This window comes from Cyrtonyx montezumae, unplaced genomic scaffold (assembly GCF_038088225.1).
Source record: "Cyrtonyx montezumae isolate F1298 unplaced genomic scaffold, pur_monq_1.0 scaffold_0, whole genome shotgun sequence".
Classification (NCBI taxonomy): Eukaryota; Metazoa; Chordata; class Aves; order Galliformes; family Odontophoridae; genus Cyrtonyx; species Cyrtonyx montezumae.
In genome coordinates this window covers 50692411-50718263 of record NW_027071824.1, presented here as the reverse complement: position 1 = coordinate 50718263, position 25853 = coordinate 50692411, and the positions used below count along the sequence as shown (strand labels likewise).

General features: G+C 37.6%; 1 protein-coding gene across 2 annotated transcripts in view; it reads right to left on the bottom strand.

Moving 5' to 3' along the window:
- Positions 1–4084: 4084 nt before the first annotated feature.
- The window catches only part of LAMA4 (laminin subunit alpha 4), a 95649-nt gene continuing 73880 nt past the window's right edge, over positions 4085–25853 (bottom strand). For both annotated transcript variants that reach the window (XM_065734895.1, XM_065734905.1), the window contains exons 24-38: positions 25027–25158; positions 23820–23962; positions 19908–20043; positions 18581–18718; positions 17020–17153; positions 15566–15730; positions 14717–14870; positions 13811–14004; positions 12277–12466; positions 11254–11409; positions 10502–10661; positions 9538–9668; positions 7558–7651; positions 6465–6584; positions 4085–4547 (exon numbers count right to left, since the gene is read on the bottom strand). In XM_065734895.1, coding sequence (XP_065590967.1) covers positions 4402–4547; positions 6465–6584; positions 7558–7651; positions 9538–9668; positions 10502–10661; positions 11254–11409; positions 12277–12466; positions 13811–14004; positions 14717–14870; positions 15566–15730; positions 17020–17153; positions 18581–18718; positions 19908–20043; positions 23820–23962; positions 25027–25158 — 2193 coding nt within the window. In that variant the 3' untranslated portion in view covers positions 4085–4401. The remainder of the gene's footprint in view (positions 4548–6464; positions 6585–7557; positions 7652–9537; positions 9669–10501; positions 10662–11253; positions 11410–12276; positions 12467–13810; positions 14005–14716; positions 14871–15565; positions 15731–17019; positions 17154–18580; positions 18719–19907; positions 20044–23819; positions 23963–25026; positions 25159–25853) is intronic.

Below are 25853 nucleotides of genomic sequence, written 5' to 3'. Positions count from 1 at the left end.
GCGCCCGGAAGCCGCACTCCCCGCTTTAAGCACCGCCCCCGCGCTGCTAAGATGGCGGCTGACTTTCCTGTGGGCAGGGTTGGAGGGGGTTCAAGGCAGTCCGGTTCGTGAGGCGGTGTGGCTACGCTACCAGTAATGAAATAGGATTTTTCTAAACGCGTTGTTTCTGGTGCGCAAGGAAAATGTGTTCGATGAAATTCTTAATAGGAATCTTAACTGATGCCCTGATCTTTGTGATACGGCATTCCGACAAAGCCAGGGGAGTTCAGCGTACCCTAAGCTTTTATTTACTTTGGAGAAGCCCCAGTGCGTGACCTGGGATCCGTCAGGGATCTCACAAGCCCTCAGCAAAACATGAATGTGAGGTGAGGCTGTGCCAGGGAGCTCCACGCATTGGCTTCCAGTGTACTGTGAGGAAGGCAGTGATAAAAACATACATTATCCTCCCTGAGCTGGGAAATGTTCCGAATCAGAAAAGAAGAATCAGAATACAAGATTCATATTCATAAGGGAGTACTTCTGAGTCTCCTAAAGAGGTCCAAGGGCAGAAAGTGGGTGTGTTACCAGTTTGGCTTAGAGGTTTAATGGAATGAGCAGCTCATCTGTGGTAAATAGACACACACTGACTTGTTTTGTTGCAGAGGAAGCTCCTAGTTAGGATACACACCCGTGGTATACCATAGCTTTGGGCTACCAGTCAAAATGTAGAAGTAACATATAATGTTACTGAGAGGAAATGAGTTTGCATGGACCACTGTGAATCAGCAAGTAATCCTTAAATCCCAAATGTGTATTGTAACTTAAAATATATGTGCTATGCTTTCAGCATCTCCTTTGCAACGGACATTTAGCTATATGGGTCACATGCTGCTGTAGGAAGAGCATACTGGAATTTGAACTAACGCTATTCTGAGATTTCTATCTGGATGTATTTCACACACACACACACGCACAAACACACACATAATTGGTATTGTTGGCATTTGAGGATTTACTGTCAGACCTTCATCTTTCATATTTCTTTTCAGGCAATTGTCTATACTCTTGATCATAAAGAAAGGTTGATAGGAACCTTTGTGGGAGATTTCTACAGACTTTCAGAAATAAGAAATAGGGGTTCAAAGATTCTAATTAAATTTTCTATTTTGAATCAGTTGAGTATTTCAACTTGAAGTTCGATTCTTACATAGCCATGCAAATATCAAATTTCAGAATACTTAACTTCATAATAACACTGTTATTAAAAACCTCAAGGTGGCAAAGTATAATCTCCTTAAAGTCTTTATATATATATATGTATGTATGTATACTCTTTCTGCAGAATTGAGATAGTTATATTCATATTGAAGATGCAAATGAATAATCTATCAATGCAACTTGGAACTTGGATCTTTTTCTCAGATCTTTGAAGACGAAGTATGAATTTTCAGATAGATGCAGAAGACAATTTGAATTCTGGGAAGATTTCTGCTTAGGCAGTTTCCTTCTCCTAAGTGCCAGGAGCTTCAAAATGAATGCAGAGATGTATGTGATGCAATTAATCAGATAAAGAGTTTTTTTGGTGCATATGGAATAGTAATTTCAAGGTCCATGAGGGTGCTGGGAGCAGAGAAACTCAATTTATTCTCTACTCTTTCCTGCCTATGCAAGAATCCTCTGGTTTATAGTATTTTTTCTTTCTGCAGAGAAAAAAAAAAACCCTGCATCTCTGAGGCCTAGACTGGAAACTTGCCACTGTTGTGCTTGATTAGCTGGGGATGCATTAAAGAGAAGTAAACGGAATGGCAGTAGTTTATGAATTTTAATGTGTTTTTTATTTACGTACTATTTTACTGTATTTTTTTGTTTTCAATATATAATGTATGTAAAGGACTGATTTATCAGAAAAATCATTTATTTTAATATGTAAAACCACTGAACAAAGCCAAATCTAATTCAGTAAATATGTCTAAGGAAAAGTACTGTTTATTCCCAGAGCTTGGTGGTAGATATGAGAAAAAAAGCTTCAGGTTGATGTAGATCTAAGATGGAATTTTTTTCTGAGTACATGTACTGGTTAACATATAATACTTTAGTTAATACCAGCACTCAGTAAACCATGATGCTCTTAAGGGGCAGCATATGCTATTCTTGGCTATCTCTGCTTAGCAGCTGCAGACAACCTTGAAAGGAATTTCAGTAATCCTTGTAAAAAATCTATCTAAACTGGGAATCTGCTGTCCTTTTCTCTCCAGCAATAGCATCCTGGAGCCCAGGGCCAGAAGAAGTTTAGCTGAAGCTGCGTCATCTTGAGATAGATTAGGGCAATCTGTCAACTCTCTGCCAGTGAATAGAAAGAGACTTCTGCTTTCCTTTTTACTCCTGGTCCCAGTCGCACAGCCCTGACACTGTACAGTCTCTGGTACCAACTGGGAGACCATCTCACCAGATCTGAGAACTTCACCCCAACCCCCAAATAAGATCTCAAGCCCTATACATTTTCTACTTACATTCTAGGTAGTGGCTGGGAGCAGGAAATTGTTGAATAGCTGTATTATTTTTGATAGCTGAGAAAAATACATTTGAAGGCAGCTGGATTTGGGGATCCCACAGTGTGCTTGGTAAAGAGAGGGACTCGTTGCTTCCTTCTGAATGATGAACATTGGGCTGTGGAGTGATGAAGAGGGAGGGCTCAGTATCATTCCCAGAATAGCTGTTTTGATTTATAGTTGCAGGGGGTGGAACGGGAGATTTGTCCAGGAGAACACATGCAGCTGAAATCATGTGCAAACTGACAAGGCTGGTGGAAGGAAGGGCAGTGGTTACTGGAGTCATGCTGTCTTCCCTTGTTCGTTCATCACTGTAATTGTCCAATAAAGGCAGGCTCTAGAGACCAGTGGAGAGGCAGTGATGCCATCCCACCTGCCAGGGAATCCATGTGCCAGTCTATCCAGAGCTTGCTATTCTTCAGCAACCATGAGCCAAGACCACTTCACTCTGTCAAAATCCTTTTCCTACTGAAAGTGAGGAAGGTACTGAGTGGTATCTTCTTGGAGTGGTTCCTCCAGCTGTCCATCACTTCAAGACTTTTGGAGACAATTGTCTCTTCTGTGTTTCTCAGATGAGCTCCTATTAACTGTTAGTCTGGGTTGTGGTGTCCTTTATTGTCACCATTAGTGCTTTTCCTGCTTTGCAGCTGGCCATAATTTGAGTTGGTTCCACCAATAATTTGCCCAATCAGTATGAAACTCGATGCCAACAGTAGTTTATTTTTCAAAGAAAATACCTTACAGCTTATCACAGAAGAAACCAAGTTTTGCAGGTGATTTATGTGTGTTTGATGTTAAAGTATAGGCCTACAGTTTTACTTCCATTCACCTCCTATAAAAACATAGGCTCACATAGCTCACATCTGCTGCCCTTTGCAGCCCTTTGCCTCCTGTTTGCACCTTTCTTTTTCACTCCCAGTTCCTCCTCACCAGTCTGTCTTCGAGGGTACATTCTTCAAGAATGCCTGTCTAGTTTGAAGGTTACTACTATAAACTGGAGTCCTGCAGTAGTTTCACAAGGAAGTGGGAATTTTATGAGATAAGGATTTGTCTGAAACTGTGGCTATGATTCTCCTTTCTACACTTTGTGCTTACTTATGTTATGCTAGTGCAAATAAATGAGTATCTTTAACACTGTAGAGAAAAAGCTTCAAATCTGGAATTTTCTCTCTCCTCTCCCTTATTCCATAAGTCAAGTGTAGTTCTAAAATTACCTACTTTAGTAAGTGGTCAGTTTAAATATAAAGTATCTGTTTTAAATAATACACATTTTTTCTTCACTTTGTGGTAGAATACCTCCAAAAAATCTACAAGTGGGATAAAAACATTCTAATTTTTCACTGTTTATTAGCTTACATAATAAAGTATACTCTCTGCTGCCAGTATAGCTGAGGAATATTTAAATGAATTGAATGGCAAATTATGAAATGAATCCTTAAACACAGTTATTTGCAATGTAAGTCTCTTAACTGGCTTTATTCTTTAACATGCAGTAGCAGATCTTTTCCTGGGAAACAAATTGGGACCCAAAATATGGAACAAAATGATGTACAGGGTTTATTTTGGAAGAAAAATATTTAATATAATTTTCTTTTCTTTTATAATTCCACATTTTCATGTAGCAGATAGGCCGCACATATACTATAAGAAATGGTAAAGCTCCCTCTTGTGGCATAATAAGAGAACTGCAGAAGCAACAGCTCTTCAGTGATTTTTGTTTTGCACATAAATATTAGAAGTGATTTTTGTAAATGGATCCTTGATGTTTTCATTTTTTTTTCTCAGCATTGGTGATGAACAGAATGTGGTTTCTTTTGCTCTATTATTCTTCTTGTGGTCTTAAGACACTTCACAGGATAGATGCAGTGCACTATCAGGCTGCTGGACATGTATTGATGCTTACAGCACCACTGACCAAGGCTGCTTTACTAAAACTCACTGTTTTTTCATCAATCATGAAATTACGAATGCAGCCAACGAAGGAGGTGCGTGTAGTCAGGCTGGATGTTAGCAGAGACTCTGGAAGAAACAAATTTTAAGGAAAAAGAAGTTAGAGCTTGTGAAAACCAAAGTAATCAGGTTGGTAGAATGATCTGAAATGGAACCTCAGCCTTCTTAATCACAGTTCAGTGCTCTATTCCAAAGTCCATTACGTAATTGATACTACCCATGATCCAACAACACAGAAAGCCAAATAGTGTAGAACTTTATTAGCTTTTGGAAGAGTCAGAATATATGTTCAGAATATATGAAAAATGAAAATATGTTCAGAATATATGAAAAATAGTTTTGTTCCACTGAACAGCTTGCATGGATGAAAAGAAGGTTGTTGCCTGCAGAGTAGTGGAGTAATTATAGGGATTCACCTACATTTATGTAAAAATCTTAATAATATATTATCAATAGAGGCTCAGTTTTGCATTTTTTTAAAGCTGCATTTTATTTAAAGAACAGAGTAGATGAATCCCAGGCAATGTGTAATTCCTTCTAACATTACATGTGTTGTCATCCGTGTCTGATTTGTTAGGCTGCATTCAGTGTACTACATTTACATGTTAGAAGTTGGTAGTATATCTTTTTTTTTGTTGTTGTGAAGTTCATTATAAGAATCTTCTGTGCCAGAATGATAATAATATTATGGAACCAATGTATGGCTTTGCTTTAGTATTCTATAATTTATGTAGAAGTAGAAAGCTCTACTATGAGGCAGAACACCGTTTGCAATTACCACTTTATATTACCTCTCTGGGAAGAATTCTATCCTAATAAAACTCCAATTTGGATTTAAAGGCTGAACAGGCATGTGTGCATAGATTTTATGATTCCCTTTAGGCTCATTTTTCCTCCTGGTAGTGTCGGATGGATTTGAACATCATGCACTCTAGACAGTAATCCTCCAAGATAAGTAATATAATAAATTGTGTAGTTAGAGTTGTATCTGATTGACATACGAGGCACAGAAAAATAATGCTGCAAGTTTTCAATGAGAGATGTACAGGAGATGGTTTAAAACTTAGATCACATAGTGTTGATTACAGCTTGCAAAAGAACCCCAACAGAATAGCTCTGTCTATTGAATAAAGGAAGTAAATGTAGTAATCTTGGCCCACGCTGCACAGATGGTTTGTGAGTCACAAATTCATGTTAGCAGACATCTGTGCAGTAAGACTGCATTAGTCAGAGGAAAAATCTTCATGTTTTATACTGTGTTCAAAAATGCTATTGCTTGAAGCAGAGGAAAGCATCCTACCAGCAAAAAATCCATGAGACTACAGTTACAGTGAATTTCCAGTCTCAAAAAGGAATGAGTAAATAAATAAAGAACTTCTTTAAAAAAAAGTAAATTCTTACTGGAAAGTGTATTGTAAGGTTCTTTCTTTTTCTGGTTAGCAGATTAGAGAACTGAATCCATACCCAACTCCCCAGAAACAATGAATGTATTAAGTTAAATGAAGAAGGATGTTTTTCTCTTGAGAATGTGAGGCACAGCATTTCTCATCACCTTTTAAGCCTTTGAATTGTACCAGGTTGGTTCACATGGGTATGTTTTGTTCTTTTTGGACATTAAAATTGATCTTAAAATTATAGAATGGTTTGGGTTGGAAGAGATCTTAAAGACTATCTTGTTCCAACCCCCTGCCATGGGCAGGTACACCTTCCACTAAACCATGTTAACCAAAGCCCCATCCAGCCTGGCATTGATCACCTCCAGGATGAGGCATTCACAGCTTTTCTGAGCTACCTGTTTTAGTGCCTCACCACCCTCATAGTGAAGAATTTCTTCCTTATATTGAACGTAAATCTTCCCTTATTTAGTTTAAAACTGTTGGCCCATGTCTTTTCACTACATCCCCTAATAAAAAAGTCCCTCTATGGCTTCTATGCTTCCTGTGGAAACTGTGTTGAAATTTGAGAACAGAGGGGCCAAATACTTACCTGGTACACCTCCAATAAACACTGGCTCCCTGTGGTCAGTTGCCTTTGGGTTCAGTGGCCCTACTACATGGTTGACTTCAGAGTCTACATCCAGCTGCACCACATTTGCATCTCTAATAACTGAAAGGAGAAGGAATAGGTATAAAAAAGATTTCCAAAAGTAGCATTTGAGGTCTTTATGACAGAGAGATGCATCTAAGTGGTTTGATTTAGTCTTTGCTTGACTATGAGCTATAATTAGTGCCAGTGCCAGTATGTGGGCAGATTCTGGCACAAAACAGAATCCATGCAAGATTAGAGTGTGGAAGCAAGGGTACTTCTGAGTGAGGTTCTTGATTGCTGGTGCCTATATCTCGACTGTTGGGCATGAGCATGCAATGGTGGGCTGCTGAATAAAACTGGTCACCAAATAATTTCCCATGGAGTACTTATTTGAATGCAGTGAGTTTTTCTCCTTGCTTGTTCCTTTGAAAGGAAACTAGAATGCATAGGGAAAGGGCATACACTCAGATCACTTCTGTATGCAACATGAGGAGGCATCCCAAGTGAGCATTCAGATAGAAAAGTAAGAGAGTCCACAGTACCTGAGGTTTATATGTACTTTTTGACTTTAATACCCAGGAATGAAGGATACCTATCTGGCCCAGGGGTAAAATCCTGACTGTAGACCATGCAGGGGTTCCTCAGATCTGTCCTGCTGACCTCTTAAGGGCAGCATACTTGTGCTTAGTACTGGCTTCTACCAGTACTTTTCCCAACTTATAGTTGGGAAAATTGGGAAAAGAAGAAAATCATCTGATTTATAGCTTGGAAAAGGTTGCCAGCGTATCCATGAGGCCATTTTGTGTTCCCTGAACAAGCATTCATCTTTCTCTGTATTTGGTAGGAACTTGCTCTTGTCCTCCCAGGAAACTCCACAGTTCCAGTGCCTGAGTGAGGAAAAGGGCTGCCACTTTCACACAGAATGCATCTTGACAAAGGGAATGGGAAGACATGAAATAATTCCAGTGCACTGGCCTTTGGAGATAGATAGCTGGGGAGGGAGATTCTAGCACTGTTACCTTTATTAAGGGAATGATTATCCTATACTAACCTGCAATTCGGTGCCACCTGCCATCGCAAAGGCTCTGTTTCAGTGTCACTGAAGTTGAAAAATCCCTGATTCCATTATTCAGTTTCACAGTAACCTGGAAGAAAAGAATTTACTTGTTGCTCTAAAACCCCTTCTGTTCTTTTTTTTTAATTTTCTTGTTTTGTGATAATGCAGTATTCCCCACTCAAAACATGAATAGTATGTAAGTGAAAAAAAATATATATTAAATAATGAAATTATTTAGAATAAAGTGTCAAACTCATTGATTTTTTTTAGATTCAATAGTTTTGAACATTTTTGATTTGAACTGATTTGAGTAGAGTTCAAAAAAGATTCAAAAACAGCAGCTAATTTTACTCAGATTTTCTACTACTGCTGCACTATAATTTCCTGTGTTTTAAATTAGTATTTAGAGGCATCAGATGATGTTTTGGCATCTTGATAGCCACTTAATAAGGAGAACAGTCATGAAAAGCCTAAACAAACAGACAAGATCTGAGAAACAAACAGATAGGGTACTTTAAGAATGACTCTTAGGTTACTTCTTATTTTACTGGGAAACCTCTGGCAGAACTAGAAAGTGTACCTAATTCTGAATTTTTTACCTCTGCTTTAATCATGTGAATGAGTACCTTCCTGTGTGGAAATGACACAGTAGTAGCAGAGCAGCACCATGTCCCTTTTGCAGGGCACAAGATTCCTAGTGGTGGCTGTTGGAAAAGTCATACGCTGAGCCTAGCCACTCAGTGCTGGAACTAGATGATCTTTAAGGTCTCTTTCAACCCAAGCCATTCTATTATACTATGGTTCTATGATAGTTCTTCCTTTGTTTGGAAAAACAGACAAGCTTTTGGATGTGCCAGCATTCCGTCAGATCACTACGGAAGAAGTGCTACCAGTTGTACCAGTTGTATACAGGTGCAACCTGTAAAAGCAGCATGGTACTTGTACATAGCAATATAGTGTGCTTTAAGAAGTTCATTTATTTCCTGCCATAAGAACAGACTATCAAAATTCAGGTGCCTAACTGAAGCACCTGTTGTCCACGCTATAGTAAACAAATAAAATCTGATAGATCATCCTACCTGTATTAGACACCTACTTTAGGATAAGATGAAGAACTACGTTGAACTCTCTGCTCAATCTCTCTACTGTAAGATTCCTGTTCTTGTTAGAGAGATGACACTATGTTTCCTCAGGTATTGCATTTCTATCAGAGGTTTATCCAACCTCATTTATATATCTTTCTCTTTGGCTGACAGTTAGATCCTGGGACAGTTAGATACTGCATTGCAATGGTTATATCCACACTGTCCAGTCTCTTGACTATGCCCTGAGTTTTCTTACTGCAAAAAGGAAATTAAGGTTTGGAATTGAGGTTGATTTTTTTTTTTTTAGATATTTTTGGGTCTATTTAGACAGCAGCTTATTGCTGCATGTGTACATTTGATGGACCCAGAATGTAAAAAAAAATAGCACAAGGAACAACTACCTGATATGTTCATTTCAAACCCCCTTCATTCAACTACTAGCCTTAGAAAAATCCAGAGAGTCTAGAAACTAGATCAACAGACAATCAGAACATTGCCTTTTCATCATCCTCATTACACACATCTGCTAAAGCAAGAAGTGAATGAACTCAACCCAGACTTCTCTTTTAACATACAAGAAATAAAAATAATCTTACTTATTATATATTTTTAATGTGTGGATGAAAAAATAGTACCAAAGCATCACTGCTCTGGTAATTAAATATTTATTGTTGGCATCAATAAAGTGATCTGATTTTACCTTCAGTGTTATTTTTTTGTATGTTAAAAGAAGTATTTGGGTTACCTAATCTAAGCAGTTAACTTATGTAGGAGAGAAATAATAATCAAATAATGGCAAATTTGTAAAACAAAAGCTGCATATATCAGAGCCCAACCTAGGTACTAGAGGAACCAGTCAGAGCAGTGGAGGAAATGTGTGCATTTATACCTGTCCATTTTTCATGTGCATATTCAAGTACTCTCCATTCACACTGTGGCCATGTAGTAAAATTCCTGAGCTACTTCGGGGACGTATTTCAAAAACAACTTCAAATTTCAGGCCTAGACTGAAGGATTCATCTGTGAGAGAGAAAGAATAACATTATGTTTGTACTGAGTTAATGGTGAAACTGGACTTCTACTGAAAGTCAACAGGGAATTTCAAAGTTCCAGGGTAGAACCTATTTATTCTGTCTTCAAAAGTATTACAGCCTGTTCCAATACACATACTTGAAGAGATATGATGGTGTGCCATCAGTGACCCATTTAAACTTTTGTTTGATTTTTTTGGCAGGGTTTTCTTTTTTTAAGTACTAATAATAGTTTGGTTGAGTTTCTCATTATTAAAAATAAAAGGTATTTTGTTAAAAAATATTAGCGATGAAATGGACAGAAGAAAATAGGTTCTGTATGGGTTTTTGGCAGTTTCATATTATACAGTTTGCTAGACATTCAACAGTCTTTATACCATGAGGGGGAATTCATTAGAGCTTTGATGATTCAACAACAGAAAGTCCCTTTTTCAATATGCTGGCAGGCCAGGGAGCAAATTAGAAACACCATGTGGCTCTTCTTGGTGTTGCCAAACGTGACTCCCAAAAAAGCCCTCTTAGAACATTTCCTTGAACACAGCAGGCCTCAATGACAGAAAAGACGTGTCTGTCACACTGTTCATTATCAGGATGTGCAGAAAGTCTTCTCTTTTTGATTTTTTTAATTATGTGTTATTTTATAAGTAAAAAATAAGGAATGATCAGTTGTTGGTATGCTTGGTCTTAGCTGAATTGACTTCTATGCTTGTAAGAATTGTTACCATATTAGAATCTGTTCCACATTCCTTAGTAAAATATACTGTTTTCAAGTACAGTGAGAACTACGGTTTCATTACTGAATACATTTCAGCAGTGTATTACCAAGGACGACATATCCTCCTTCTGATGAAAAGTATGTTCCTGCTTCTGATGGGCCTTCAAAGCAAGGTGTTACACTAAACGTTTGTGAAGCTGAAGTAATTGATCTTCCATTGAGCTGTAAATTGCTGAGACAGCCACTAAAACTGTAGACTGAATTAATCTGGGGAAAGAAGAGCATGATTGATAGAATCATTGGAAACAATGTGCAACTAGAGCAAGGCAGTATTGTACATACCACATAACCTCAAGGCAGTTTTTCCTGCAGAGTGCAGCTATGTTGTTAGGCACATATCACCAAAGATTACCTTGAAGGAGTCATTTTTATGTTGATTTTTCCTTTAACACTCCTTTCTATGTACTTTAATATCAAAGATATAGATCAAGATACTGATTTCTGGGTGGTGCCTCAGAGATACTGAGACAACTCTAAAACTTATATATCTCAGATCTTAGGGTGAAATTGATCTTACCTAACTTCACCTCACTCGTCTAAGTTTGGATGTTGCTAAGATTTCTTTCTTCCTCAGGAATCACCAGCTTTCCAGATGCTGCTGCAAGTCTACTGAAATCTAGTCCAGCTACAGCCAGCTCAGCCCTGCGGGAGCTCTGCTATCACTTGAACTGAGCTGTGAGCTCCTCAACATGCTGAGGACTGGAATTATAACACGCTTTTCTTTGAACTCATCCCTATAGGCAGCTTTTGTTCTAGCTGAACATAGAGGTATGGGTGATACAATAGCTGACTGATTTACCTGGATATTTTTCACAGCTTTTCCTGGAGCTACACCCCCAATATACAGCGGTTCATTGACTTGCCAGGTGTTAGCATTACCATTGAAAGGTTCTTCCAGTACTCGGAGACCATCAATTATCAAGCGGCCAATATTTTTGCCTCTAATAAATATCACCTAGAAAGGGAGGAAAAAAAATTGGGAAATTACTTTCAGCTCTTGAGGAAACACTCCTGTGCAGTGGAAAAAAATATAAGTTAAAGAAGAGAAACTTGTGATTCATACTCTGCAGATCAGTTTTATTAACTGCCAGTATTCTTTGCTGGAGAACCTTCTCTCTTCACATTCATATAAAGGTTAGATTGTAAAACTGCAGTCCTACCATTCAGGTGTATGAGGCAGAGGTAATCAACATGTCACAGGGTCTACTGAGATCTGCTCATCTTAAGTTTGCACGTATGATTTGTTGCTACAGTGCTATCACTATTAGTATTTTCATGGCCTTCTCCAGTTTCATGGTCTGGTTTCATCCAATCAGCTTTAAAAACTTAAGCACCCAAGTTAGGAGCTTAGCAACTGCAGACTTCCTCTGTAGTCAGTGAGGATAAACAGATACTCACAGAAGGAAATTCACCTTGCCCTTAAAATTGTCTTTTTATTTTCATGGACTACAAAGGGTGCATAAGATAGCTATGTTCCTGACTTAGGCACTTCAAATAAATTTGCTGACCAAAATTATCCTAGCCCTTCCCTTCCTAGCTAATTTTTATTTTGTCTATTTCTGCACGCTTCTCAATTTATTCTCTATTCACATGTTAGTTTTGGTAGTTCCTGGATTTTTATAGCTGATTCACTTTCCTATTTCTAGTTAAGGACTTGATAAAATACAGTGTGAAAGATTTAAAAGTACTGGCAGAAGTTTCTTCATATACAAGTGTGGTCATATAAACGTGAATGAAAACCCCATGAGTTATTGGATCAGCAGTGTCTTAACTGCAGCACTATATCATGTATCATCATACCGATTCCTTTGTTTTTACTTACATTGTGCCAAAGGCCATCATTGTATTTCTCTTGGCTCTTAATCCTTATCTTCTGATGACCAGCATTAAACATAAAAATGAGTCGTCCGTGAGCAACAAAAAGAGCCATGAAGTTTGTCTCCTTTTGGTCTGAGACGTACAAAATCATTCCATGAGATGACTGAGTCTTCAGACTGATAGAGAACTGAGCTCTGGTGAACAAAAATACAGTATTTTATTAAAGCAGATTTTACTGACTGAAATCAAACTGCAGGCAAACTGAAGCTTCTTTGCAAGGCAGATTTTCAAGAATCAAAATAAAATCAATACAGAACACCAGAAAATGACATTATATACATTTTTGTTCACATCAGTGTTGGAAGACTTTAACATTTTTCCAGTGGTGGCTCTGTTCACGAACTTTTATGTTTCTCTAGACTTGCTGCTAAGTTTCTCCATCCTTGTAGGTCCTCATGGCATCTAAGACAACATGGCAAATTATGATGACTCAGTGAGCAGTGAAGATTACTTCAGTGATTAATATTGGGTCTGTTATTTAGGTCTAAAAAATGGCAAAGCTGTATTCGTATAGCACAGTGACAGAACTGATCTGTTTCTCATGTTAGGTGACTAGCTTAGCTCCTGTTCCTCACATTTTCTGAAGGGCCTATGCATTTGCTATTGCATGTGTGTTTACATTCCTTGCCATTATCAATTGTTGTAGAACACTGCAAATCATTGTTTGTTTTTTTTTAAATGGACTTTAACAAATCTGCAATAACAGTTGTAACAGGAATATGTCTTGTAGGGATGAGTAGAAATGTTAGAGTTGGGGTTTTCCTTGTTCCATCTCATATGGGCACCATCAGGACTGTCCCAGGTAAATCACTGTTGGATTAAAACCTAAAGCTTTTGTTATCTAAGTCAGGAAATATCACTTTTCTTTTTTGACTTAGTGGTCTGGTATAATTCCAGGAAGCGCTGTGTTGTTGAATTTATTGCCTTTCATGGAAAGGATTAAACCAAAATCCTGTGCTGGTCAAAACATACCATATGGCATATTCTGTGGGAGCCTGAGAGTTAAATATCCACAAAATTTGGACTCATTATTAATTATTTGTATTTCCATTATGAACTGGACATGGTTCTCATGGCTTTATGTCCAACAGCATGGTGTAGAATCCTGAACATTGAACAACTGCTAACATCCACTCAGCACATAACTATGCTTCATTTCTTGGTGAACTATCATGTTTTCCAGCCCAAATCTAAAGCAATTACTTCCCACACAAAGTGACTGATGACACAGTGCTTGTATATAACTAACATCCTTGAAATCTTATGCAAATGGGCAAATAAACTTAAAAAAAAATACAATACAGATGAAGGCTCTACAGAAATAATGTAAAGTAATTGAAAACACATTGCAAAAATTTACCTAAGATAAAATACAAAAAAACCCTTTGGTAGCAGCAAAAATATGCCCTTCTTTTTTTTTTCATATACATCTTTTGTCTCCTCAGTATTTATATATTTTTTTTCTGAAGTCCCATTACCTTTCACTGAAATCCTTTGGAATGTGATCGAATTCTTGCCGACTGTTTGCTGTACCTCCAAACTGGTATGCATGTTCAGTTGCCTTGGGATTCATAGGCAAGTGGCACTGAGGGTCGTTCTGCATATTCACTTCTTGATACAGTTTTTTGAGGCCAGTTGAAGGCTGTGAGATCTTGTCCTTATCTCTTCCCACCTTCACAGAAAGAGAACCATTAATCTGAAATTTTAACTAAGACTGGACATTAAAAAAGAGGATTGTTTGTATGTAAGCTGGTAATATGTTTTTCTTTTTATTTTACGGAAATACAAGGAATAGTTCCAAGTCAGATTTTCTTTACAGAGATCTACTATAGATGATAATTTAGAGCAGAAGGGATAAATAGAATACCTGTATATAGTTATAATCCATTATTTTGCAGCTTCCCTGACAGACTCTTCCTCTCTGCTTTTGCTGATATGAGCAACAGTACGAGTGTAAAAGAACGCACTTGGACCAAAAGCGCTGCATGCTGGAAGAGGGATTTTTTTTCTCATCTATAGATATTAATGTGTATTTACTGCACCCAACAGGGCAAGCCAAATTGAAGTAGCTGACAACTGAGAAATTTTGTTGCCTTTATGCTGTAGAAGAAGGCAATTTATTTATTTATTTATTTGCAGGGCTTTTTAAAATATGTCAGAAATTTTGTTTTACAGTTCTAGAAAAAAAAGAGTGAGTGTAGGACTGATAGACATGGTCAGAGCAGTCATTTGCACTGCTGTGATGTGTAAAGGAATTGAATCCTTTCCTTTTCTACATAAAAGCATTCCTCAAGTCTTACATTTTTGGATCCATAACTTTTTACAGAATTTGCAGTCACAACATAGTACGTATCATCTTTGTACTGATACAAGTTGTAGCAAACCTTTTTATTACGACTTCCTTTGGCTTTTGATGAGTTTCTTCCTTTCTTATGGAGGAGAGCAACTGGTGGGGATTCAACAGGGCATCCATAAAAAGAAGTCTGAACCTTCTCAGAGTACCGCTGGAAATCTTCCACTTCAATCTCACGATCCAATCTATTTTTCACAGAGGGAATGACAAAATCAGTTTTTTTTTTTTTTTTCCTAGCAATGTAATTATTTTTATAAAAAGAAAAAAGTAAATGTACTTTTACATTTGTACTTTAAATGATGTTTCGATGGGCTTTTTTTAATTATTGGATTGTGGGTAAAAGTACAGATGTGTCAGTGTTTGGGTACTGTAGGCAGCCTACACACTGCTTTTGTCTGTTCTATCCATGTTTTCAAAAACAGAGAGCCTGTATCTGCACCACCAAATTTTCTGTTATAAGAACATTTCCTGAAGTGATTAAGGTCAACAAGTATGGACCATTTTTACATGACTATTAATTTCTGCAGGGTCCATGAGATACCTTAGCATCATTTTGTTTCAAAGGCAGAGATGAAAGCTACATCATATAAATGTAAATGAAAGCTATGCAAATCCCACATTGTACGAACAGCATTAGCAGATGCAACAGTGAAAACTGATTTACATCAAATTATTCCCACTTCAACAATATCGTAACCTAGCAAGTCTGTGCCAACAGATTCCATAGAAAATAAGGTGAGAAACTTATTTGCACATACTGTCTAGCCTCACAAAATGAGAGAGGGATTTTTATTGTTACAATAAATCAATTCTCTGGAGCTAAAACCTGAGCTGTCAGGCAGCAATTGCCTGGTAATGTGTTTGGGAGGATGCCACACACCTCGTGAAGTATGCATTGCTTATACAGCCAGTGAAGTTGGCTTGCTGTGTTTTGAGAGGAGAGCCACCAAAATAGAACTTCTTGACGCTGTCAGGGCTTTTCCCTGCTCTGTCCTTCACTGGATTCTTTTTGCTTTGTTTCTTGTCATCAACACTCAGCTCATATCTGCAAAGACAAAGCATCACTTTGTAGGCTTGTTTTGGAAAAGCCTATCTTGGTCATTAGCATATTACACACATCTAAAATGTTTTGCTCAATGTATGAAATCACAGAACAGCAGTGCTCAAAGTCATGAGGAGATCTTCCTGCTTCCAGCTGTGCAACAAGCATCAGTGCAGTTAGCCCACTGGCAACATAGTGTCCGAAGGCACATGGGTGTGGAGGCCAAAAAAATACAGCCCACCCAGTGAAGATAAATAAAGGGATTACTAATAAATGGATGGAACCACTGTTTGGTTAACAGAAGAGAAGACGTAAGCATATACTATTTCTTCTTCATGTCCCTATCTTTTTTCCTTCTCTTTCGCCACAATACATTGATGTTTGACCTCATACAATGTTCTTTACCTAATATCAATTTGCAACACTTTAATTGCATAAAGTATCAGGAAGAGTGCTACTCCTTTAGTGAGAAACTGAGCATAATTAAAACATTCAACATGGATTTTGTTTGTCAAGTTCAGAATTCAATACACCCAGTGAAGCATGACATCCCTCAGCACTTCTCCAGGGCACCTTTTTTTAACTTGCATCTTTTCGAACTGTGTTTCTTGGGTGTAAGAAGCCATAGGTGCAAACCTTCCTTTCAGTCAGAAATCTGAGAATGACCTGGTTGTATCTCCATAGGTAAGATTCTTAAAGAAAGATTGTTTGAGTATTTTACCTTCTTAAGAAAATTCTAACACAGAAAACAGTAAAATTCATACCAGTAACACAATGCTTTCAAGTTTTCTGATAAGTGGATACACAGATTTACTCCCCACTGCCATATCTAATCTTACATTTGCATCTGTCAGTGCTTGAAGTATTTTAAATATGTTCCACTCTGTCTATCCCATATGAATGCTTTTTCTGAAAATGCTTCAATTATTTTAGGGTCATTTTGGGATTGCTCTAACAAATCAGAATAGTCAATCCTGATGAAGAATGAATCTCATGCTACTTTTTAATTATATTAAACTGCTTGCATACCTAAGGACAAAAATGACTAAGCTTTTAAAACCACAATTCTTTTACTTTTAATAACAATTCCCAGCATCTCATACTCAGGTCACATTGCAAATTTCAGTCAGAGATTTTGGCTTTGATTTTTTTTTTTTCAACAGAATTAATCAGTTAAAAAATATCAATGAAAAATCCATCACTTTGAAACAAAATATTACATGATAATGTGTTCTTTACATGAAACATTTATATTCTAATGATAGGGATTAAAAGGTGCTGAACAGCTTTACCTTTCTGGTGTGACAGAAGTAATGATAAAGTGAGTTTTTCCATCATTGTAATTTCTATCTGGTGATTGAATTTTGATTCCACTTGCATTTAAAACAACAGCACCTCTGTCCATGGAGATGGATAATACATCTGACTGAAATACAGACAAAAACATATTCATAAACAAGTACAGTATGGGAAAATTAACAGCTCTGTGCATTTTCCTGTTGGATTTACTTTCTGAGGAGATTTCGTCTATTTTCCCTATTTTTACTGTATTTGCACGAAGACAAACAGAGAACCGAAAAAGGAGATTATCTCCCTCAAACTGATATTCTTTGCCATTTTTTAAGCCTGAATTCTGGGAACTCTGTTGCGTGTATCTGTCACAGGAGCTTCTTCTAACCTAGCAAGGAAGTATGATGTTTACATTCCATTTGTGCTTCTGGCATCACTGCTATGGGACTGTACAGATCCGCTTAGCTTTTAGCAAGATTACCACTGTCACAAGACCAATGCACTTTTTCTTAATTCCCTCTAATCAGACATGTTCAGTCACTCAAAATTATCTTAGAGATATGATCCTCTATCTGGGTCAGGCATACAGGATCACAGTGCCACATAGCTTGAATATTATCTGTTTCATTAGCACAAGCACTGCCACTGTGCACTCAGAGGAATCATGCTGTCTCATTCCATCAAGTACTAAATTGCTGAACCTCCATTTCTTAAACAGGGCACTTGGCATCTCAGAGGATTAGAGCTTTTGAGTTAAAAGCAGAAGTGGTGTGCAGAGTCTCATTTATGCAAGCAGCATGGATAACCGACATGGTTTCAATTTATGGCAATATTCCATGCTGTAAAATAGAAAAACTTCAGGAGTAGTTATAGGTGTCATACAGCTTTCCTTGCTGCACTGCTCATAATCTTCTGCAAGTACGGCAGAGATGGCTGCAAATATTCTGTCATCTGAGCTTGTGGGTGCTGCTGATACAGGTCTGAAACGGCACAATTCTGGAATCATTCTAGCTCACTCAGCATTTTGGGAGTGCAAGTCCATATTTCTGCCCATGGCAGCTCTTCAAGGGGATATCTGGAGCACTCTGGCTTCCCATAGCTGCAAGGAGCCATTCTTGGCTTTAGCTTTTCCTGGTCATGGAGGTCTAAGTACAGGGAATATAGGCAGATTTTTGACTGGTTTCTATAAACTCTGCAATACTCCAAATAACGTTCTACTAATCCAAACAAACTTTATGCCTTTTCTTGCAGGGAGTTGTCCCTGAAAAGAACATTTCAGGCCCTTAGTATTATTTGTGCTTTAGTAGCATCTGCAGGTACAAATAGGGATTGCAGTGCAGTAAGATCCACTGTGCGTTTCTATCAAAATAACGTCTAGGCATTGCAGGCTTTCATCTGTAGATCAAACTGTGAAAATGAGGACATTGATGAATTCTTCCATATTGCAGACTGCTTTCTTTATTATTAAAAGATGAAGTGAGAAACTCCATTGCACCCCCAGTATTCCCCTGGAAAACAATCCAAAGGAAAAATAAAACAAACTGTAAAGAAAAATATACTCACTCCTTCAGAATAGTAGAACAGCAGCCCATTGGGCTGCAATGTCCGGAAATTAAAGCCTCCTTCAAATTCACTTAAGAGGGACACCTTTTGGCTCGATGCAATGAAGCTCTCTCCATTGAAATATGCCTTGCGAGATGTCTGTGTATTAAACAAAACAAATTTACATGCGAGCCTCAGAAAACATACAAATCATAAAAAAAAGAGGCTTTTTTTTATTTTAAAGACTAAGCCAGTTCAGTTCTTCCATAAAAATTCCAATTTTTTCTGTATGTCTTAAGCTAACTTTAGAGGCTCTCCCTGACATGCTCTGAAAATCTTAAAAAAGTACAGATATTTTAGACAGAGTAAGCAAATAGTTTCCTGGGATGCTTGGCCTCATCCTAAATCTGCTGATGTTAAAAATGAGCAAGAAACCTAAAAGTGGGGCTTCTAGGCTCCCTGCCCTAGTAGTGAGAGGCTTAAGGCTCTAACCGAGTTATATGGCACTGAGAACTACCCCAGAATGCTAGCATGTTGCACTGAATGCTGGTGTGAGGGATTCATAGGACACAGCAGTCTACAGCCCCCTGAGAGTGAAGGAAAACTGGATCTGAGACAGGACAAAATGCAGCTGGCCAAATTGCATTCCTCCCTTACAGAAGGCGAGATTGAGCAAAGAATTATGCTACTGGTGGGCTCCTTCATCTTTGTGAGTTCTCACCATGGCTTTAGAAAGTCATGGCCATAGTATAAAGACCACAAACACTGTTTAGATTTACCAGTCTTGCATTGTAATGAACAAATGATGAACATTGGAAAGGATCAGAAAATAAAAGACAATTTTCTCTGTATTAAAGCTGGTGCAGTTGGCCTGTGTATCACAGAGGTAGAGCTGCATTGACTTAAGAGGTTTTTTGGTAACTCATTAGAAGTGTGAATATCTTGCTGTTTTTTCATCCCAAACACCTGCAGTAGGACACATTTGAGAACTATTCTCCTTGTTTCTTGAATGAAAAACTGATTTACCTGAGAGTATTTCCATTCAGAATACAGTGTATTTCAAATGTATTTCAATTCACACAATGTATTTCAAATCCAGCCTTCATATTACAATCTCACATATAATAACAGTATCAAGTAAAATACCTTCTGCTGCAATTCTCTGTGAAAATTGGACAGTATGTCAGCCGTCTTAGTGTGTGCACACACACATACAAATAATAGAATGAATTAGTTTTCATTTCCTTTGTTGAAGAGTTACCTTCCATTGTTTGGAGTGAAAGTCAAGCTCATTAGTGTATCCACTGCCAAAATTTTGTTGCTCTCTCACAAATTAAGTTATGCTTACCAGTGAATCCTCAGGGCACCCATAGCTGATTCCCAGTGTTCCTGGTTCTTCCAACAAGTTGAAATCCTTCTTTTGGAACTGAAAACCCTTCATGCAGCCTTTAAAGCCAATAATTCCTGCCAGATGTGAACTAATGCTGTTGGAAAACAATGTCAAACAAGCTTCAATTACATATTCCTTGCCTTCCAGAATATACATTTATTGCCAAGGTGTTTCTAAAAAACTTGGAAGAGCTTCTGTCATTTGCCTCACTTGTGCCCAATTCCTACACCTTTATGTAAAATAGTATTTAACCCCCTTAGTGGTTGTGAACCAGCTGTAATAAATGTTACAGGGAGAAGTGTATGAGAATTCAGAGAGAAGGACACCTACAGTGTATCTTAAAAAAGAAAAGAATGGTTGCTGAAACAAAAGGACATATTTCTAAATGGATCTGTACCCACCTATGGTAAAAATAAATTGATTTATATCTTTATTTATCATTTTAGAAAAGTTCTGTTTTAATTTTCCGTTCTTGCTTTTACTGGCAAGCTCCATTCTTATTCTGGGAAGCAAATGGATCTGTATTTCTTAACATGAATTAATAACAGAGGTCAAGGAAGTGAGAGTAAATGCTGATTGCTGCTGAATAGGTTTATATAGTTGTAAATTAAAGCAGTAGGTGGGCAGTAGGAGCAGTAGAGCAGTAGGAGCCTGCTTTGGCAAAGGGATTGGACAAGATGATCTCTTGAGGTCCCTTCCAACCCCTATAATTCTGTGACTCTGTGATTCTTCCAGGATACTTTCTATGCCAGATTTGAGGTGCATAGCACAGCATTGCATCCCAGCTGCTCCTGCTCACTGCTCTAAGTTTTTCTATTCCGCTTCTCACCAAGATGTAACAGCATTATAGCATAGGACAAATGTCATCAAATTTATCCTCACAATACTCAAGCTGTATGAATTAGAAGAAATTTGCCAAAAACTGCAGAGGGTCTGTGACAGAGCAGGGAAATGACATGGGGCTTACTTGGTACCAGTATGGGAAATAATCGTCAGGGAACCAATACACAAGGAATGAATGTAAAATTCAGAGTTTTGACTTGGCTAACATGCAGACAGTCTTTTTGCTTTCCACAAGACTTTCTAGTAGCTAGGTTTTCACCTCACATGAGATGATACTGATCATGCTGATACCTTCTTCTGTGAGTTTTCTATGCTTTATCTCATTGTAAAGTAGGCACTGGAAACATGAAAAATCAATCAAGCTCTGGAAATATTTGCTTTTCTATGCTGGCTAAAATGGACCATCAGCGGGGTAGTTCAGATGCATATGTCTGAAATAAGGTGAGAGAAGGAGCACGTAGGGGTTTAATCTGCTGCTCAGTGGAATCAGTAGGAAGGCTAAATTAATAGGAAGGCTCCAGTCGTTCTCACTGGGATTTGGATCAAAGTGTGTGGAACAAAGTGTGATGCGTCCGTCAGCCAGTTTAGCCTCTCTTCTGACTGTAGAAATAGAAGCTGCAAACAGGTTTTAACTTAATAACATTTTCTGGAAGCAACCAGAACTGAAGAAGGTAGGTTTAAAGACAAAGAAAAATGTATTCTGAATTTGTTCTTACAGTTCCTAGCCCTCAGATCTCCTAGCTCCAGTTAAGTATTTACTTTATGAAGTCAGTGAAGCAGGAGAAAAATAATACATTTTATTGGCTCCAGACTCATTTATTTGGGAAAAAAAGATAACTGATAGAGGAAAGTGTAGAAATGATGGCAAATATACTGCCTTGAAGAAAAATGAAACTTCTCCTCTAAGACTACAGCTAGTTTCCCCTCTGCTGCTGTACCCCACTGTCAGTCAAATCTCAGTCTGCCTAGAAAAAGGAAGCATATGTATCAATAACAGCTAGATGGATAGTTGGATTTCTTCAGTGCAATGATTCTAATAGCAAGCTAAGCACCCACTGGAAATGGAACGTTGTCACCACATTTGAATCACACTTTTTGCTGTCTAACCTTGTCATGAGAACAAAACTGAGTATGATATACAAAGCAAAGCTGTAGCTCTGTGTAAATCATTCCAATATACATTTCCAATTTGTATAATATATTTACCATATTTTTATAATGTCTCTTGTTATTTTTCTTTGATACCACTTGTTCATTGAACAGTTTTGCTTTCCTTCCTTATTGTCTTCCAGGTGTTTTGTAGAATGACAACAATACATTTGGAAAACCATAGACAATTCTGTGATTCTGTGACATAATTCATGTAATTCATCTTGTATCCTATATTTGTGAACAAGTTTAATTTGCCATGGGATACTCAATTGCATGGATTTCTGCATCCTTCTGGGGTTTTCAGTGTTCTCTAGGCTTGATTAATGAAAGTATTTTTCACCCTTCTTTTGCCTTTTTTTTTTCCTAAATCATTGATGTATTCAATATTGAGATAGATCCTTTGGGCATGTGCTCTACAACTTCTATGTTGTGAAAATGGAGGATTTACTACTATGTCCTATTTTCCTTTTCCAGGCATTTTATAATCCACTGCAGCCTTTCTTTTCTCCAACCCACCACTTTTTTCATTAGTCCTTATAACAAACCTTTATGAAGAGCTATGAATATTGCACAGGCTACTTCTCCCTTGTCCCCCATTTTATTTTCGTGTTCAGTTAATTACATAGGATTAAAAGACATCATTTCCATTTACAGAGGTCTGTCCCCATCTCTAAGTGTATATCATTATATCTCATTATTTATCAATTCCAACGAAAGGGTCTCCTGGAAACAAAATAAGGTTTCAGGAGATTTACTAGTAATTCCTCGTAATTATTCTGCAATGTTTACTATCCTTACTATCCTCTTTTATTATTATCTTTTTTAACATCAAGGTTATTTTAAAGAGAACCTGTATTTCTTTTAGCAGCTGTGACTCCTTAGTTAGCAGCTAGAGCCCTTTTGAATAGCTGAGCTGTAGGAAATGCATGTTTCCTGCCATACCCTTTTTAAGCTTCCATCCTGCTCTCTCAGAATGTAACACTGCTCTGGTGGATTACCATTACTGTAAAGGAGGATTATAGTCCACAGGAATTAAACTTGGATTCTGGCAAATGGTACAATGGGAAAATGAGACATTTTATTTTCTTCCCACACCCACGCAGAGCCAACTGACTGCTGACTTGAATCTAAAGAGAAAATTAGACTCAACAGAACTGACGCTCACAGTAGGAAAGATATCATCTTTAGATTTGAAAATGCAGTTGATGAAGGGTTTTGATCCTTCAGCTAATGCATTTTTCTTTTACAAAGATCACTTTGTATAAAGTGATCACTCTCTCGCAGTGAGATTCTACATATTCATGTGTTTAGAACTGTTCTTTTGTTTTAAGAAGACAACCGTTTCTTTTAATGTAACTGAAACGGAACCAGTTTCACATTAATTTAGTTTTACATTTACAGAGGTTTGTCCCCATCTCTAAGGGTATATCATTATATCTCATTATTTATCAATTCCATTGAAAGGGTCTCTTGGAAACAAAATGTGCAGGATCCATCCTAATCTCTGGTACTGCAGAGCTCTTAAAAAAATGTAGAAGGTTGTCCTAACAATTCTTTCACGTAAGGTGCTGAAGCTAGGAAAAACACAGAAATGCAGAAGGGCTGAAGTTAGAAGAGACCTCTGGAGGTCATCTGGTCCAGCCCCTGCTCAAGCATGCACACCTACAAATGCTTGCCCAGGACCGTGATTAGGAGGCTTTTAAGTCTCTTCAAGGTGGGATACTCTGCAACCAACCTGGGCAACCTGTACCAGTACTCAGTCACTGCATGGTAAATAAGTGCTTCCTGAAGAATGAAATGATGTATTATAAGCCCTTCAGCACGTGTAACTTAAATTACACGAAGATAATGACTAAATTCCAGCTGTAAACCAACCTGGACTGTAAGATCTCAGCAGGTGCTCCTCCAATGTAGATGTCTGTGAATGGCATTGCTGTTCTTTCATTGTCAACACTTTTTATATGTCGTCTGTCTACTACCAAGATCATCTTCTTAGAATTATGATATATAATAGAAATCTGAGAAGAAAAACATGCTCTTAAAAGTTTCTAAAATGTCATCTTTAGTAAGTTGTCATGGTGATTTTGCAAGACCGATAGTATCTTTATGTCTTTTTGTTTGAACATTAATTCTCATTTATCAAAAAAGTTGTTTGTAAAATAGGATTGGTTGTCAATACTAATAGGAAACTTATTTTGGTATCACAATTTCTCTAATGCTTGAAGAAACAGGATATTTCACTTATGATTAAATTCATACAAAATTACCCCCATACCAAATTCTACTCTGCACCAAGCAGATAAATTAACCTTGCATTGCTTTCTTGATTTATCCAAGAAGTTACAGCATACTTAAAAAAAATATATATATCATTTCATTGTCAAAGCATAAAAGGCATATTTTTGCCTTACTTAAAAAGTTAGAGCGGAACTGCAGCTGTACCTATAGTTTGAATTAACCTTGAATCACATTTACAACAAGCCACTGGGAGGAATTTGCTATTGCTACTACCACTGCCACAGTTACACTGGCTCAAAGTAAATTCTCTTACGTTGGCTTAAAGAAAATGTTCTTAAAACTAGTACACCTTGGTGTTTATTATCTGCCTAAGTCCCTAAAGTACTATTGTATATAAAAGATCGTTACCTGAATAATTCTTTCTTTGAATGGGAAATACAATACCTCTTGTAACACAATGCATAACAACTAAGGTGGTCAAGATAACATCATGCTATGTTTTTAGTTCAGGAGGACTGTATATTTGAAGGATACTATTGTCACTATTACAATTTCAATTTGAATTCTAATACTTTTTTTCCCCACATGAACAGTCCTCCCTGTTCTTGTCTAGCAGTATGCATAATATGTCCACAAGTGCTGATTTACCAGGAGGATGGGAGAGACCCCCACCAACTGGCTCAGTGCTGGCAGGAATTATGTACTCTTTCACAAGTGAGGTATGTGTCTACTCTTCTCTTCTGCCCACTTCTGCATCACCACATGGCCTCTCATACTTATACTCTTCTAATTGGTGTTGGAACAAATCATGGCTACTTTGGAGCTGCTGAGATAGTTAACCAACCTCATGAAATTTGGCATCATTAATCTGAGCCTTCTTCATGGAGTCCTCTAACAGCACTGGGCCGGTGCTGAAGCCAAAGTCATAGCGAAGGTACAGGAATCCATTGTGCATCTCTAAACTGAAGAACATGCTCTACATAAAACAAACAAACAAAAATAGTAAAAAAACCCCACTATGATTGTGTCAGGAATTAAAAAAAAATAAACAGTATAATGAGACACTTATCTGACACTGTGAACAGAGGGCTACTAGGAAAAGGTCATATTTGTGCAAAACTACATCAGAGTTTCTGGATTAATACATGCGTATGTAGACACATAGTTGTTTGATAAACACCACATATTTGAAGGCTTGGTGAAATGCCTCTCTGGAGAAACTGTATTTAGTTGGACAGGTATGTCAATAGTCTTCACCAGCCAAGTATTTGTAATGTGAACACATCTACTTTCTGTCAAAGTAATAGCACACGCCCCAAGGAAAGATACTATCTTGGTAAAAACAGCAATGTGCTAAAATAGTTGGAGCTGCATCAGAAGCTTCTATCAAGATACCTATAATAGCACAGAATTATATCTTGTCACAGCCCTGGTCAGCACCATGGTATTTGCTGGAGGCTGAGCAATAGGTAGAGTGTATTTGCTATATATTTGGTTTCTAGATTTCCTGACTATTCCTACTTCTTGGTTGAGTGTCCTAGATTTTATAAACAGAAGCTCTGCTCCAGGAAACCTCTAGAGAGTGCATGAAATGAAGATCTGTACCACAGACTTTGTCTCATTCTGAATCTGAACATAAAAAAGCAGAAAGGACAGTTTACAGCAAATGTG